The 17,167-nt window shown below is 42.8% G+C and overlaps 1 protein-coding gene across 1 annotated transcript; it reads right to left on the bottom strand.

Moving 5' to 3' along the window:
- Positions 1 to 674: 674 nt before the first annotated feature.
- LOC124473956 ((E2-independent) E3 ubiquitin-conjugating enzyme FATS-like) lies at positions 675 to 12,659 on the bottom strand. Its single transcript, XM_047029735.1, has 8 exons — positions 12,471 to 12,659; positions 10,123 to 10,211; positions 7,597 to 8,656; positions 5,191 to 5,375; positions 4,274 to 4,457; positions 3,735 to 3,798; positions 3,142 to 3,241; positions 675 to 808 (listed from the first exon to the last, which is right to left on the bottom strand). Exons 2-8 carry the CDS (start codon positions 10,177 to 10,179, stop codon positions 779 to 781), a joined length of 1,680 nt encoding a protein of 559 aa, XP_046885691.1. The 5' UTR covers positions 10,180 to 10,211; positions 12,471 to 12,659; the 3' UTR covers positions 675 to 778.
- Between the last annotated feature and the right edge of the window lie 4,508 nt (positions 12,660 to 17,167).

Raw genomic sequence — 17,167 nt, 5'->3', positions numbered from 1 at the left:
TTAGAGTTTTGAATTAGCGCAAGGTCGATAAGAATGACAACACAGGTTCGTCTTATGAAATAGTATATTGCATTTTGATTGACAGATATTACATCACGTAGAGAAGAACTTCATCACGCTAATTAGAGGAAAAAATATATCTTGCTGCTAATCATTCAATCTTGCTTGAATGAATAAATGAATTAAAACGTTGCCTTAGAATTTCAACAGCTAATGCAACATTCATCTATTTTTATGTCATACCTTATTTAAACTGTTCTCTGAAAATATCTCACCGGATTAATATATTCAAATAAAAATAAAAAATATATATAATGTCCTTTGCTTAAAAACTGTAAAAGCCGGGTGTGTGAGATACAATATTGCAGTTTGGCCATCAGAGGTACCATACATTTTTATTGAGATATTCAGCACTGTATCTACATTTAGGTATTGCATGCACAAGGTAAGCACAGGCTTACATGTAGCCTAATATGACAAGGTCATGGGTGGAGTTCCCGACACAGTAGAAGGAAAGCTCGGATGGCAGTCAGATGGCAGAGCGGTTAGGGAATCGGGCTACTAATCAGAAGGTCGCTGGTTCGATTCCCGGCTGTGCCAAATGACGTTGTGTCCTTGGGCAAGGCACTTCACCCTACTTGCCTCGGGGGGAATGTCCCTGTACTTACTGTAAGTCGCTCTGGATAAGAGCATCTGCTAAATGACTACATGTAAATGTAAATATACGCTGAAGAATGCTAAAATGACACACTTAAATTGCATCATTCCTTGAATCACTTCACCTTTGCAGGAGTTGGTCCAGAAGTCTCTGAAAAAAATCACAAAAAACACTGATTATTCCTTAGAAAAACAGAAAATGCCCAGAACATACAGAGACACAAATCATACAGGCCACCCTTCAATCTACTAAAAGCAGCTGCAGTTCAGATAGTACAGACTCCTGGGTCTAAATTGGGTTTCACATCCATCAGCTGTCCCCTCAGGTGGTCCCTCTCCTGGTGGAAGAATACTGCTCACCTAGTATCAGGCCAAGGATTGGCTACAGTACCTGTATGCAATCACTCTCCACTTAAAGTGGCGGTGGGAATGTCATTCCAACCATTTACAGCCACCTGTCATTTTCTGTGCTTTCTTGTGCTAACAGACCCCTCAGTGTTTATCGCTCTTTCTCTCTGTCTCTCTCTCTTAATGTCTCTCTCTCTCTCTCTCTCTCTCTCTCTCTCTCTCTCTCTCTCTCTCTCTCTCTCTCTCTCTCTCTCTCTCTCTCTCTCTCTCTCTCTCTCTCTCTCTCTCTCTCTCTCTCTCTCTCTCTGTGACATTAGACACACCAGGCAATGCTTTCAATGAGAAACTCTTTCCCTTTCATTGTAGGCCAGAGGGTTTGGGGAGTCATCATATCCGTCAGATGCAGCAACTGATTGGATTGTCTTCCCCTTGGTTGACTTTGTTATGTCTAAAACCTAGAGAATCCCCAACACACTAGTTGCCTGTTTGATGGCATGTTTAAACTTTATGTATAGAGCCTCAATCTTTGAGTCCAATTTAATGTGAGCAACACTTCACTAGACCTAATCGAGTCACCTTCAGGCCACCTTGTCTGTGAAGAAGCTCTAAAATCCCTGAAGTGAAAAGGGCTCCTAATTATCTGGGAATGATGGGGACATTTTTTCCCATTTCTGTCGTTCCACCTGACTGATGCCGAGCCCAGCTCACTGTCCTGATTTGTCAGTAATGGAGGTGTGACTGAGGGATCAACCGCTGAAACAGAATGTGTGTGACAGCCTGTGGCCTAAGATGACAACATACCCCTCACATTCCCTGTAGGCAGATCGCGGGTTAAGAGAGCTCCCACACATCACATTAGCAATGAACTATCTAATATACCCTTCGGGTTTTCCAATGCTCTGCCTGTTGGGAACTCAAGGTCTCTGAGGACAGTCACACATAGCCACAAAGTCAGAGCCATAAATTTGAACATTATCAGGAAAAAGCTGCTTTGTTTAGCGCTCTTTAGATACATGTATAATTCACTGGACACAGTGAGCACAAGCTAGTCCTACTGAAGCTGAGAACAATCATGTGACTGATGACATTAGAAAGGGCAGTAGAACTCAACAGAAGTCAAACAGGGGCCTCTGCTGGTCAAATACTGTGCTGTATTCTGTTCTGAATATGAGCAGAGGAGGACCCTTATGTGAAACCGTAACCTATTTTGTTTTAGAGAAATTAAACTAGCACACAATGATATCCTAACACACATAGTACACACAGAAACACCTGAAACAGACACAAATAAAGCCGACATCCTAAACTGTGCGGTCATTTGGAAATGACGACAGGGTATCTGTTAAGATACAAAACGATCAGGCAGGCTACCTATGTCTACTTCCTGTGCCTCTCTGACAGCATGATCAGTGTCCGAGGGAAAGGATGCTGGTCAGACGAGGTGCCAGGGGATAGCAGACGAGGGTGGCGGGGGGGATATATCTTTAGCCTGTCTAGTCTGGCTGCCTCTCACCTGGAGGTGAACAGGTGACAGCAGGAGCCTTAACACTGCAAGGAAAACCACCCTGTGTTCTGTCTCAGCCAAGGCTTCCATCCACCACACTCCTTTTCAACATGTTTTCCAGCTTCTCCACTCTCTCTCTCTGTCTCTGTCTCTCTCTCTGTCTCTCTCTCTGTCTCTCTCTCTCTCTCCTCTCTCTCTCTCTCTCTCTCTCTCTCTCTCTCTCTCTCTCTCTCTCTCTCTCTTCTCTCTCTCTCTCTCTCTCCCTCTCCCTCTCCCTCTCTCTCTCTCTCTCTCTCTCTCTCTCTCTCTCTCTCTCTCTCTTTCTCTCTCTTTCTCTCTCTCTCTCTCTCTCTCTCTCGCTCTCTCATTGGTCTGCAGTTAGAGAGCAATGCTTTTTGGAAACGTAAAGTTACGTGAGAAGGAATGTACAAAGTTGGGTTTGTGTGTGCATCTGGAAGGAGTGAGAACCGTTTCAATTACTTACTTGTAGGTTCACCAACATAACCGAACTTGCTGTGTATACAGTGGCATCCTGAATTACTGTACATTTACTTTGAATACCGTGCAACCATTTCAAGGATCAATACAATTTCAAAAAAATTCCCAGCAATATCAACTCTGTAGAACATTACCTTCTTAAAGAGCTCAGCACGCAATCTGTTCGTTTGTGATACTACCCTCCTCTTCTCCTCCTCCTTCTTCTTCGTGACCTCTGGGAGCTTGTTGTAAATTCTGCAGATGTTAAAAGCCATATTCAGACAAGGCAGGGGAGGTGGGGAGCAGAGCACTGGTGGGCCAAGGGCAGCTTAGCGACACCAAGGAATCTGTAAACTAGAAAAGCAGTCTTTATCTGACCACACCACCACCCGGCAAACACTGCATGCACTGATAACCCTGCCTCACACACGTTTCCTTTTTCCCTGCTACAAACAAAGTCGATTTGTTAAGAGATCCTCCAAGTCAGATTAAGGCATGGTTGAAAAAAATAACAATGGGCACATATCATCTGATCGGGAGTGTCTCCTAAGATAAGATACGTTTGAAAGCAAATGATGAGCGTAACAGGGTCATTCATTTCACTAATCAAAATAGACATTTGTCTGTTGTGACATCCAGAATGTGTGTGTGTGTTTGTAACAGGCAGCAATAATGATGATGCTCAGCTCGAAGCAGATAAGCGGGTGAGAGAATGTCCTGTTGTTGGACTCCTGGTTACATGACTCACCGTCTGGACCTTAGGTGCATCTCATGGTCTGATATGGACCTTTCCCTCGGCCTAAACAGGTTATCTGTGAATCATACACAAGTGTCTGCAATGAATACACGCAAAGGTTCAGATGCTGTGAATGAACACACGGGCACTCGTTTACGTGCGTGTTTGTGTGTGTGTTTGCAAACAAACACACACACAGACAACTTAACAGGCTTCCATCTATCTCAGGTCAGCTGAGATTTACTTAACTTGTTAAAGCACATACTGTACAATAGATTTTTCATTACAGTGTGTTAGTTGCAATAGTTTTTTACATTGTGATTTTCAATGTTGTGAACTATGTTGTAGTAACAGATGACGTCCAGCAGAGAGCAAGGTTGGATACTGTACATTGAAATACAGTATAACACAATTTACTGAAATGATGTTCCAAATTTCCCATTTCCACACCTCTAATGACCCATTTTAAAAACAACAACCAGAACTCCAACTGTGTCCAAGCATTCAAATAAGCCCACACCATAAGAGGCAAACATGTAATTGCTCAGTACCGCTGAGTGGATCGGGCTTGGTGTAATTGTCCCCCCTGTGTCTGGCCCTGTCACCCCAGAGCCCCTGCACCAGGTCTGGGTTGGGATCCTGTAGGGCCCTCCTCCTCCTGGCTCTTTGCTCCAGTCTCCTCACCCTGCCCTGGGAGCGGCTGATGAAGTCTGGCCTGAACTGCTCCAGAGCCTCCTGGGGACAGCAGAGAACACAACAGACAGTCAGCTGCTTGTTCCCGAGAGAGTAAGACAATAGCTTAAGAGGCTTTCTGAAACAAATTACTGTACATACGATCCCTTGAAATATATTTTTTTCTCAAATTGGACAAAAGTGTTGTACTCTGGTTATGCGCAAACTGCTCTTAATAACAGTAAGCCTACTAATCCAGATAAATAAAATATGGGCTGTGTTCCTTTCTAATAATCCCCTTCTCTGTGTCCTTGATGACTAACGCTTAAATAGGTGTAAGCAGTATGGTAATAGCTTGGCATAACCTCACTGAAAGTGTTGAGGGAACTTGCTCAGCAGGAGGAAATACAAATCCTCAGTGATACCTCATAAAAGTATTTTATATTGGAGCTTTACACTTCACCGTGGTGAAATAAACCCATTTAACCTTGACGGGAACCGGCAATATAGAACATCAAGTTCCTAGCCACTACAGTTGGTCTTACTGCTCTGTACTGGAGTTATCCTTATATAAACTTTACAACGTTTATATCAAATGTGATATTAAATGTCCTTCTCCCACCAATAATCTGTCTCCTCAAAGTTACCAGTAACAGTTAACTCATAGATTTAACAACTATGTGGCATCAGACAAAAACTGTCACTCTAATATAGTATTAAATATGATATCACTTCTCTGGTATATTCACAAGCTCATGATTCCATACAGTGTGTGTGATGCTGACTCCGGACGTACTCTGAGGCTGAGGGTCCTGGATGCAAGAGCAGAAATGTCGGCCATCGGGCAAGAGCAGCGGGCGGACTTTGTGTGTGCGTTGGGATGGTTGTTGACATGAGGAGTCTTTCCGGAGCCACCTAGTCTCTCTTTCCTCTCTTCTCTCTCCTCACTCAGTGGCTGTCTTCCCTTCGTCCTGAAGTCACCTTGAAAAGACACCAAAACAAGACTTGACAGTATTTTATGTCAGGTATCAGCACTTTACATCCATTCACTTCTGTGACGGGGATAATTTTACAGTCAGCAAATCACAGATCCAGGTCAGTTTGCTCATCAGCCAATCAGAGAGAGTAATAATGATTGGAAGTCAGGTGTGGAAAGGTGCAGCGATAACTCCGAAAGTACCATCTGTAGACAGATTTTGGATCTCTGTCTCCATGCTGGTAGGTAAACCACATGACTGTTTCCTCACAAACACACTCTCATCAATCCACTGCTACTATAGCAGGACACAGCTGCAGCTGTGTGCACACTAGAAAGTACCCTCAGCTCTTAGTATCATGCTGTTTGTGTCAACTGTATTACCTGCGGTACTGCATTTGGAATAAGGTGTTTCTTTTTCTGCAGATATGCTGTTTGGTATATGTGTTGCCACTGTCTAGGGATTTTATTTGGGCGTTTGACAGAAACCGGGATAGCTGAAGCATTAGGGCTGATTGAGACCTGCCATCTCTCTGTGTATTTTATGATCTGGGGTAGTGGGGAAATGAAAGAGACCTAAAATGACCCTTTGTACAACTCCGTGAGGAAAAACGAGAAAATAACACAAGCAAGAAATGGATGAATGGGCAGGCTGGATGAATAATGAAAAGGACGATGGCAGAGGATCCATCCTCGTCCGATCTCCGGCACCTTTGCCAAGAGGTCCTGTGGAAAACTGACGCAATTATGCCACAGACATACCATAGCAGCAGCCAAATGCGCAAGGAAGTATGCAACATGCAGCTAGTCAGATTGCTAAACTTCAACAACAAATAAGTATCTGTCCAACCGACACTGGGGCTGGCCGATATTGAACTGTTTGTGAAACAGCAGGGAAAGAGAATCGCTTTGGTGGAGTAAATGCAGCTCTTTGTCCTGAAGAGTGTTTAATAATTCAGTGTTGTCTCAGCATCTTTGGCCCTCTTTATCTCCCTGATCTTTTCTTGTGGATCTCCTAAGCAGAAACACAGTTTGCCATGGCATGCCGCTGTACGCATCATTCCCCTCTGTATGTACTACTGACTACAGGTCTCGACGCGCTGTCCATAGCCAGCCAGACGCAACTAGTCTGTGTGGTCTATGCATGCTGTACTGTAATATTTCCACTGTTCAGCCGCCATGCTTGGCATCCCCAGTACCCTTGCAGCTTACAAGAATAATGATCTTGTTTTTTTGCACCTCACTTTTTCTTTCTCTCTCTCTCTCTCGCTCCCTTTCTCTCTTTCTCTCTCATTCTTTTTTGCTACTTTCTTCGGTATAATCTAAATGGTAAACAAAACCCAATTTAATGCCCAGATTTCTTCAGAAAAATATGTTTGTACTTTGACGATGAGACAAACCTGGTTACATTTTTAACAAAAGTAAACAACACAAAACAAGATGTGAGCTCTGCAATGCTCTTTGTGGACTCCTTGGATCCTTCAAATGCCTCCCTCCTGTACAAAATGACAGGTTACAAACAGAACCCTGGTCTCACCGTAGACCCCTACTCTCTATTGAAGTCACCTGAGGGAGATTCTCACAGCATCCCACCTACTGAATAATACCTCCCACAGGGGAACTGTAGTCAGATCAGCCCTGATCCAACTACAGCCAAAATGGGCCCTGAGGCCAGGCCAGGGGAGATCACTTCAACAATGCAGCCACTCTCCTCAGGAGGTTCTGCATGGACTTTAACAGCTGTGGAAACCTAGCTCTGACCAAACCAGTGTATGTGGTAAACAGATAATGCATGCGAGGGGTGTAAGTGAGAAAGGGGCGGAGGGGAGGGGGGTAGGGGTTGGGGGAGACGAAATGAAAAAAAAGAAGGATGTGTGACTTTCTTTTCACATAGGCACGGTGTTAGGGCTATTATGAGAGCATGTCGCTGTTGCAGATCCGTTATCCGTCTACATTTCGATACACAACGCTGCAGTGTTGGGGGGAAAGCTTTCCTATTAACAATGTATAAGGTATAAATCAAAGGGTGAGAGGCAGGAGTTAAAAATGAGACTTTACACCTTCTAAGACTGCCTCGGTGTCGCCTTGCACTCCCTGTTAAGACTTGGAAATGTGATTTTATGCAGGCGTGTATGGAAATAGAAGCTATTGAAAGGAATACTGCCGAATTTGCATACAGTGGGTACTTAAGATTTGCGACTGGATGTGTGGAGATGAGATTCCTACCTGGGTTGACATTGCAAGTAGGGTGCTTGTGTCTGAAATTGCTGAAGGGAGGATAGCACTTCTCATCTGCATTTCCATTCTGCCAGCTGGCCCCTGTGTATGAGAGGCCTGGTTCCCTGAATGACAATAGTCTTGGAGTGGAGCGTTGCGTGTCTGAATCTGTGCTCTGCCTGTTAGCTCCATCAGAACAGGTCACTCTCAGGATCTCACACCCCCACCGCTGTAATGCGTGGCCTCCACTGTGACCCGAGTCAGCCCTCTGGTTGTCCAATTTCCATGTGCATTCCTGTTTAACTCTGGATATCCTGCAGTCTGTTTGGGGGTTCGTCTTAGGGGACCTGTGGTGGGGCGTCCTGCCCACGGACAGAGACAGAGTGGACCTGTGCACCCTGCTACTCCCGTCCTCTGCCTGCCCCAGAGAGATGGAGAGTGACTTGTTCAGAAACAAGACAGAGCTGGAAGACACCGGAGGCACCTCCAGGTGGAGGCAGGACCGAAAGGAGTGCAGCGGAGGCAGAGACCTGGAGGACTGTCCTGCATCCTGGCTCTTGTGCCCTTCTGTGTAGCTGTATCTATATTCAGGCAGCCCAGCTCTCTTCCTGCCTGCCCCTCGCATCAGGACCCTGTCAAATATGGAAGAGCCCTGCCTGTCTTCTGTTACCTTCAATATAGAGGCCCTCTGGATTTCTAAAGCGGATTTGGAGCTCTTAGTACTCTCTGAGGATAAGGCAGGGCTTTTGGTCAGTAGCCGGGCTGTACTGACTTGATGGGGCTGAGCGTGGGGATGCAGGGTCTCATGTGACTGGTAAATGTGGGTGTTGGAGACTTTCCGAGATGTAATGGTGATGGAGGAGAAGCCTGCCTTCGTTTCACCTCCCAGGACATCTGGGACACTGGTTGCCCTCTGGAGGGTGGGAGCCCATCTCAGGGAGTCACCAGAGCGGTTTTGCCCCCACGGGACTGCGGTTCGCCCCTCCATACCAACCTCTTGTCCCTTCCAAACACTCCATGGTGGGCCATCCCTGTGCAGCCAGGCAGGAATGTCAACCTTGCTGGAAGTCTATTGATGAGAGCAAAGAAAGATATTAGCCAAGAATATAAATGATCAGTGCTTTTTTGAGCTAGCTGTCTTGGTTCTATCCATGATATTGAGTCACTTTGTGTGATTCTGCAACATATTTTTAATTGCCTGAGATATAAATACAAATATTCACAAAGTTGCCTTGTTTCCTGTCCTTGTTTTAAGACGTGTTCCTGTTACCATAGTAATATGTGCCTTACATGGCTGAAAACAATTCACATGATCTCAACTAGGCATAATGAAGTCGAAGTGATACATTCCGGTATAGCCTACCAATAATGTTACAATTGTAGACAAATTAATAGTTTGAAAATGCGCTTGGTATTTTTTATGCACTTACTGAACCCTTTTCAAATATTCAATATATATATCACGATGACTCTTATTGAGAGACTTGTTGCTCTTGTTGGTTAGTTGTAACTGATTGAAAATTCTTGTACTTGCTGTGAAATATTTTACTGTTGCTTGCTTTTCTACAGGTACACTTTTTTGAGGTTCATGTTGTTTAATTGTAACTTGTTTAACTACATGCTCTTATGGTTCTTCCCTTTGGCACTTATTTGGTTTTCACAATGCATGCTTCATGTTTTGGCTACCCGTAATGTTTGTGGCTATCTCGTTGTTATGATCAGTGACCTATACACTTTTGTAAAGCTCTCTCTTGGAATTTGCTTTGGATGAAAGCGTCTGGTAAATAAGTAAATGTAAAAAATGTAAATGTAATATTTAGGTCAATTCTAACAGTTGGGTTTAGTTTGCTGATTTGCATGAGGCCTCTAAAAACCAGCCCATGGATGTATAAATAAACACAACACAACAGCATGGGACTGTCACTTGACTCATAGTCCCTTGTGTTCACTGAGAACTGTTTTTGTTTTCAATATAGTTAGTATGTATAGCAATAGTAATAGTAATGTTGACCATAAACAAGAAGGCCTATGCTGCTGTTTTGTGCCTTTACAAAGCACAATGAATTCAAAACTATACAGTAAATGAGCTTTATAAAGGCATGAACATGATAAAACACAATAGATGGCAGATTAGGATGATGAAGCCTTTGGTTTTTCAAAGTTTCCAAGTAAAATGAAAATAGTTCACAATCTCTTCATGAAGATTACTTTTTACTCACGAGTTACTATACACTTAGATTTGGAAAGGGGGGGGGGGCATACTGTGAATGATACTGATTATTTAATGCAAATGTAAAAATATAAGGGACATGCAAATAATGTGTGGAATAATTACAAAAACATGGTATTTTGCATGTTAATGTCTGCAGTGAAGAAAACTAAATGATAACAATAATGTTTAATGTAACTTGCCCCTCTAGCAGTACATCTGGCCCCAGCTTGCCCCCCCCCCCCCCCCCCCCCCCCCCCCCCCCCAGTTGAAATGGTTTAGCACCTCCACTGCTTCCAAATAAAACTCGCCATTATATTATTTACCTCGTTGATGTTGGGTGTTGAAAGGCTGCAGGGGAATCTCCTGTTCCGAAAACTCATGGACAACGACCAGTTATTGTCTATTTTGCCAACTGTAAATTCAGTTATCAAGAGTTAAGCAGGAACATTCGTAAAGTAAAAATTAACTCAAAACACAAGACCAGAATCAACTAAAATATGTTACAATGTTGTTGTGAAGTTATATAAATACTGACAGTTCTATCTCATCATGCCCGGGGAGTGCTCAGACTTAGTCTGGTTGATGACTGTTTTGACAGTTTAATCCAGTTACTCATGTGTGAAGTAATCTATCAATCGTTGCTCTTGACTTCATTTTGAGTCTATGCTTCATCTGACCTTCATTTCCGTTGTTGCTTACAACAAGGAGGTTAAAGGAAGAATATAGACTTCTAATATAGGCTTCTAAACACATAAAATCCGTTCATGTTTAAGATTCAAATCGGCTTATTGAATGCAACATTAATTTTAGGAACCATTAAACCCAAAACGATCAATTTTGGGTGGATTTTCTATTGAATTCTCTTATGAGGTAATACATCAATTGTTTCGAGTCTGATATTTGGTGAGGGTGACAAATTGTAGCCTACGTTGGTAGTCGCTTATCGAGACTTGGATATGTACCTAAATCCAGCAATCATGTAATGCTGCTATCCTGTTTATCCTATAATGTCATTGTATGACCCAGAAAAATGCACTCATGTTGTGCATTCTGTTTGCATGAGCACTATTGTGTGAGCAAAAAGTAATTCGAAATTATTTACCGCGTTTGCTCCAGTTTGAGCCACACATGGGACGGGAATATGGAGCAGAACTATAACACTGAAATACAAAATGATGTATTCATAGTTCCCCCCCTTTTCCCATTTTTGCTTTGATTTATTTTTTGCCAACCCAGCAAGAGAAATTGGACAAGCTGTATCAGTATCTGTGAGATATACGGTTTGCGTGGGGGGGGGGGGGGGGGGGGGTGGTTTGTTGTGCGATGGGGATGTTGTTTGTTTCACTGTGTGTTTGTGCGTGTGTGTCGGTGTGTGTCTATGTCTGATTGGGAGACAGCACAAAAAAACACGCCCGACAAAGGAGTAATGTTTGTAACAAGGCTGCATTTAGTCATGGTGTCCCCTCTCCCCATCTCTTTCACTCTATCTCTCCCTTCAACCCCAACCCCAGCATGCTAGGGTAGGGCAGGGCCCATCAGTGCCTTGGAACAGAAAGAGTGGGGTCGATGTGGTACTATGTAATGTGTTTACTCTGCTGTGTGAGAGCAGTGATTGAGTCAGCCTGTGAGTGTCTGACAGAGAAGGGAGCTGAGAGGGAGACCATGGGAGCCCACAGCTGGTTAGGGAACACACAGACTGTGCAGAGCCCAGGGTATATGGAAAAACAACCACATCAGCCAGTAATGACGAAACACACTGTATGGCTCCTTGTAGTTCACTGAATACAGTATTTGCCCCATTTTTCATTTGCAGAGTTTCTGTGTAATTTTCTCTCATGTCTGTCAGTCTCTTGTCTCTGCCCAATTTGGGAACCAGACTTTCAGTCTTGCTGGCAGATACTTTATCTGTCAATATATTTTGTTTATTGTGGGTTAAGAAATCACAATTTTGTATACCTTTAACCTTCAGTTCATCTTGCCTGCACTTATTATCTTTGCGTCTGATACAGTCGATGCAGAGTTCAATTTGTCTCTAGAAAAACAGAGATTTAAAGTTTGTTTAGAAACATTCCTGTAGAATATCAGTGTGGATGTTGTTACCAGACCAGTTGCTATCAGACCAGGGCAGTGAGGTATCAATAGCTGAACACTGATCTTTGTACTGTGAAAAACAGTAATTAAGGAACCTTACTGAGGTATGCAATAATTGTCTTGACTTGGATGATAAGCATGGTCACATGAGACCTAATCCATAAGAATTCTAACAAGGATTCACAGGAGGGGAGAACATTCCACAGGCCAGAGATTTCTTTGTGAATGTTCACTTTTAATCCTACACTCCAGGAGGCAAAAGACTGATTATGAAAAACCAGATTATCCAGTATATGTCCCAGTGAAACCTTATATTGATACTGATACATTTAGGAATGTGTGTGGATAAGGGTTGAAATGTATCAAAGATACAGTAAAGCATTAACTTACCTAGGTACCAACCCAGTCATATTGGAACATAATGTTAAGGTTTACTAGTTAAATTGTATGCATGCATACAAACAACGTGTTAAGCAATCTGATACAAAATGGCCCAGTTTATAGACATTGAACAGCCCCTTTTGTTTAGGAAGCAGTTTGCAATTATCAAGATACTCCGAGACATTGTGTATTGTCTTACCTGGTATAGAAGACTGTTGAGGTTTGGCAAATGAACTCGAACTCCCTTTTTTCTTAAGGGTAACCACCCATTCTTAACTGAGAAGAGAGTACAGACTCCAGCTCGTTCTCTGCCAGGCGTGCATCTGATCCGTGCTGTCTCCAAGTGACTTAGTGGGCTCTGCGTTCCCTCCAGCCCCAGAGAAAACAACTCCTCACTGCTGACAGGAGACTGACGGGAGGAGCTCAGCTCATCTGCTGAGTCAATAAGGCCTGACCAATGGTCGAAATCATCCACAGTGCATTCCGTGATATGTCCACCCCAGGTCTTGTCCGGTACTAGCCCATCCCAGTCCTGAGTAAAAGTCCCACAGTGGTAATGTTGTAGGTTCTCTGATAAAGGGCAAAAAACAGGTCCTGATTCAGCTCTGGCACTGCTCTCTGGCTGGGGAATGTGGGCAGAAACATACACCCAGGATTTCTGGAGCTCCAGGCAGTTACTTAGGCCCTGTTCCCTCCAGTCTAACCCTCTGGTATGGCAGCTAGTTGTCACTCTGCCCCCGCCTCCCTCCCTCCCTATGGGCTTCAGCTCAGGTAGATGAACAGATGACCAGTTCTCAGGTTTCAGGGCTTGCATAATGGTGGACTGCAGCACAACTTATTAATGAGGGACACAGCTTCTGCGGTTTCCGTCGTGACACAGCAGTAAAAGCTGTTATCTTACTTCGACAGTAACAGAGCTTACTTTCAGAATATATTTTCCCAAAGGTTTTATAAGAAGAAAATACTTGTTCTGGGAACTGGCAGACCTAGATTTAAATAGAGGAATAGTCCAAAAGAAAAGAAAGCATTGCAAAGCAAAGCAAAGCAAAACTATTAATAAAGATTTCTGGGTAGAGTTTGTGGCAGCGAGACTGCTGAACATCCAACTTCTTGTTTCTCTCCTTTGAACAACAACCAAGTCTGATAAAGTAGGGTGATACCAGTGTCAGTTATGAAGTAAGTTGTAACCAATAAATCATCAAACCGCTACTCTGCCAGATAATAATGTCGGAAATAACTTACTTTCCATAATGTGAATAGGTCGACAGACATCCATTGAACACAGCTCAAGGCCAGATGAATGATGTCGCAGGTCTCAAGGCTAATTCTCGAAAATGAGAAGTGTGTTGTTAATCAATGGCTTTTATCCCAAGCATTGATCTGATGCTGTCCCAAATACAGGCTTCTGACTCACTCATCAATGCCAGATATCCTGCCACCTTGAGAGTGTCACACCTCTGAACTTGTGAAGAACTCTTCACGACAAACAGCCGCAAATGACTCAACACTTTCGTCAGTATCGCACTGTAAGTATTCCCCCACAATCGCACTCTGTAACTGTGTTAGAATTGTCCCTGGTTTCAAACTGAGAGGGAAGGAAAACCTCTCTTTTCACCCTTAAATCCAAACCTGCCAAACCCTGTAAATCGTTCCATGGGTATCCGCTAAGTCTGGCAGTAATGCTTCATGGTTCATTTAATGATTACCTCTGTTTAAAGTTCCCTGGCTCTGTGCCCACTCCCTAATGAGCTCCGCAGCTATGGTTTAGTCATCGGCCCAATTCCAAAACAATTTATTTACTCTTTCCTTAGGTCTGCGTGAACCTGGAGTGCTTGAGAATGTCATTGTATTAGGGCTTTGGGTTGAACTCCCTTCAGTATGATGATGGACCAGATGTAAATCTCTGACACGATCCAAATGAGTCGCCTTCATGTCTTTCAGGAGATGTTACTGTAACGAGGACCTTAGGACTAGAGAAGGAGTTGTAAAAAATGGACCACCATGAACCTTTACATGGTGAAGCAGTATTACAGGGAGTATAGGCATGACAGAATAATAAGCAATGCATTCCAGTTCCAATCCACTCATTGAAAGGCACATCCAAATTCTTGGTGTGTAAACTCCATCTACATAGAGTGTATCTAAGGCACCACAGTAATCATATTATTAACATGATGAACAAAGAGTATTTCTCCAAGCCACATTAATTCCACTAATAGTTTCAAATTTGGCCACTTCCCTATGCAGTCATTGTTCCCCTTGGTCATATGCTGCATTACCACAGGGGCAGGTTGCCCATTGTTGATTTACTGTTACTGTCAAGGGCAAGTGTATTGTCCATCAAGCCACCACAGTATTCATGTAAGACTGTAGCCATAACTATTACCATAAAATAAAATAAAAAGGAGTTTAGAGGTCACTGTCCTTCTCTTTGACGAAGTGACAATGCCGCAGGTTAGTGCTCTCTAGTGGCCAACGCTCTGTCCCAAAGCCATTAACCATACTGTGGATATGCAAGACTTGAAGACTTTTTTAATGGAAGAGTTTTGAAATGGAAAACAGAGGAGGCTATTGTATAACTGAACTAGTTTTGGATCCAACTCTAGACCATACAGACCATACATCCAGCCTGTCTATAAACTAGCTTGCTGTGATTAGCTTCTCTCTCCTGTGGTCTCTCACTTACAAATATCTCTTTGTCCTCTGACATGCACTTATTGCCGTGGAAACTAAATCTCAACTGGGGAGGGAGGGGAATTTGTCTGATTTGCATAAAATAAATCTAGAAAGGGGAGACCCTTGATGAATTCCTTCAGGTCTACCACCAGAACACTGTTATAATGACATGGCATGGTTTAGTGATAGGGTTCTTGCTGTTTTATGGATGTCTATCAAGAAGGTATCAGGTTGCAATGCATTTCTATTTAGGCAGCAGCTAAAATGCATACCTCTGATTATGAACCCCCATAAACAGACAGATAAAGTGATACATTTCATGATTTTAATCTATATGATACAGATCTGATTTATCCTGCATGAATCCGCAGGATTAATATTTTAGCTATTATGTGTTTGTTGGAGAAAATTAAATGTATCACTGGTCTCCCATGTTAAGTTCTGTGCAGCATTAGCTTTGTATAATCCAACTCATAAATGTGATTACCTTGCACTATATAAATAGTCTATGTAAAGCTTTCATGCCTAACACCCCAGTGTGCCAGAGCACAAAGTGTACTTTGTCATGTGGTGAAGCTTAATCTCTGAACATGCTATGTGGAAGAGCATCAATTCACCGGCAACTTTTAAGGACAATGAGATAGTGCCAGATAAGAGATTGTATTTGAAATGTTGCTTCTGTATTTTGGGAAAATCTGAGAGCTGTTTAAAAGAGAGAGAGAGAGATAGACAAACAGAGAGATAGAGGGGGAGAGAGATGTAGAGAGTCATGCAGAGAGAAATTCTGCATTGGGTCAAAAATGGTAAATTGAAAACTGGTGTTAATAGTGCACCATGACAGTTTGACATTTACATGACCTTTTTATCAATAAGAAGTGCATTGCCAGGGGATTCTTGAAATCATGTTTTCGTAACACCCTTAACACAGCATTATTGATCAGTTAAAACAATTGTATTTACATTACAGGATAAGTGGTTTATAAGAATACAAAAAATCTCAATTTGATTTAACATGTACAGCAGCATTACGATCTACCCAACAGTTCAATTGTACTTTTCAGACATTCTAATTGAGAAAATGTTCTCTGTCTACTTGTAGTATCTGTCAAAGGTGTCACTGTCACTCATCTGTGTTGCTCCTACCCTCACTATTGTTAAAAAACAACAGCTGAAAAAACACATTCTTGTAGAATACAGTAGAGTGGATTATTTGTTGCCACAGCCATTCCACAGTTTGGATAATGCAGCAAAGGTGAGGATCAAGGCTAATAAAAGCACATGATAAAGTAGAGATAAGTAGCCAACTAGTGTAAAATGACACTGTTGGTTGCTTTTCCTCCTGTCCTCCCCAATTTGTGGAGTCACCAGCTACTACTGATACCGTGTAATACTGTAGCACATAACATGTTGTTATGAAAAGTTTGTGAAAAAAAAGAAAAAGAAATTGAATCCAAATGACCACCACAAACCTTACTCAACATGAGACAACATGGTTTGTGGTCTTTAACTGCAATAGCAGGTAAAATAGCTGTGTACTGGAATAAACCTTGCTTGTGCAGACTTAGGGTTGCGGTGGTTCATCAAGATGATCCTAACATGGTTAGCAAGCAAACTACATCACTGCTTCTAAGTCTATGGAAAGTCACTTAGTATGTGAATAAACTAAAAAGTATAGCGTTAAGTAACATCTAAACCAACTGTTTCCCTACTACCCTTTATGACCCTCGGCTGATTATCTAATATCATAGCAATCTTATTGAATTATCTGTAGGCTTGGGTAAAATAAAGCTAGTCAGAGTGCTAAATATTGTAAGGGCTAAAAACTAACCAACAGATGTCTAATTTTCTTGCCAGTGGTGAGGTAGTGTGCCAAAAGGCTTTGCGTGTTTAAGGGGTAGTGGAGCAAATGGAACCAAATGCAGGAGATGGACTACGGAGTACATCAATCAACTGAGGTTTATTGTGGGAGTCCGGGGGGATGAGGATGTCAGAGTAGAATTGGGCAGACAAGGTGGACAAACAGACAGGCGGGCAGACGGGAACAGACTGTTGTGACCCTGTAGGCACACGGTGAGCACAGTCACTGCTTACAACACTAGGAATAACTAGAATACTCTATAAAGAGCTGTAGTGAACAAGATACTCCCACTGTCGTTGAAACAACGATCTGATGAGGTCTGGGAGTGAGAGCCAGAGCTGACGTGTAGATGGAAGGCAGGT

The sequence above is a fragment of the Hypomesus transpacificus genome, chromosome 11 (genome assembly GCF_021917145.1).
Source record: "Hypomesus transpacificus isolate Combined female chromosome 11, fHypTra1, whole genome shotgun sequence".
Classification (NCBI taxonomy): Eukaryota; Metazoa; Chordata; class Actinopteri; order Osmeriformes; family Osmeridae; genus Hypomesus; species Hypomesus transpacificus.
This window is presented reverse-complemented; position numbering and strand designations above follow the sequence as displayed.

Excerpts from the sequence above, each read along its gene's own strand:
- LOC124473956 (XM_047029735.1), bottom strand. The coding sequence starts at position 10,179 with ATGAGTTTTCGGAACAGGAGATTCCCCTGCAGCCTTTCAACACCCAAC. Across the intron at positions 8,657-10,122 it reads CAACACCCAACATCAACGAG|ACTTCCAGCAAGGTTGACAT; the intron begins GTAAATAATATA and ends TCTCATCAATAG. Across the intron at positions 809-3,141 it reads GTGCTGAGCTCTTTAAGAAG|AGACTTCTGGACCAACTCCT; the intron begins GTAATGTTCTAC and ends GATTTTTTTCAG.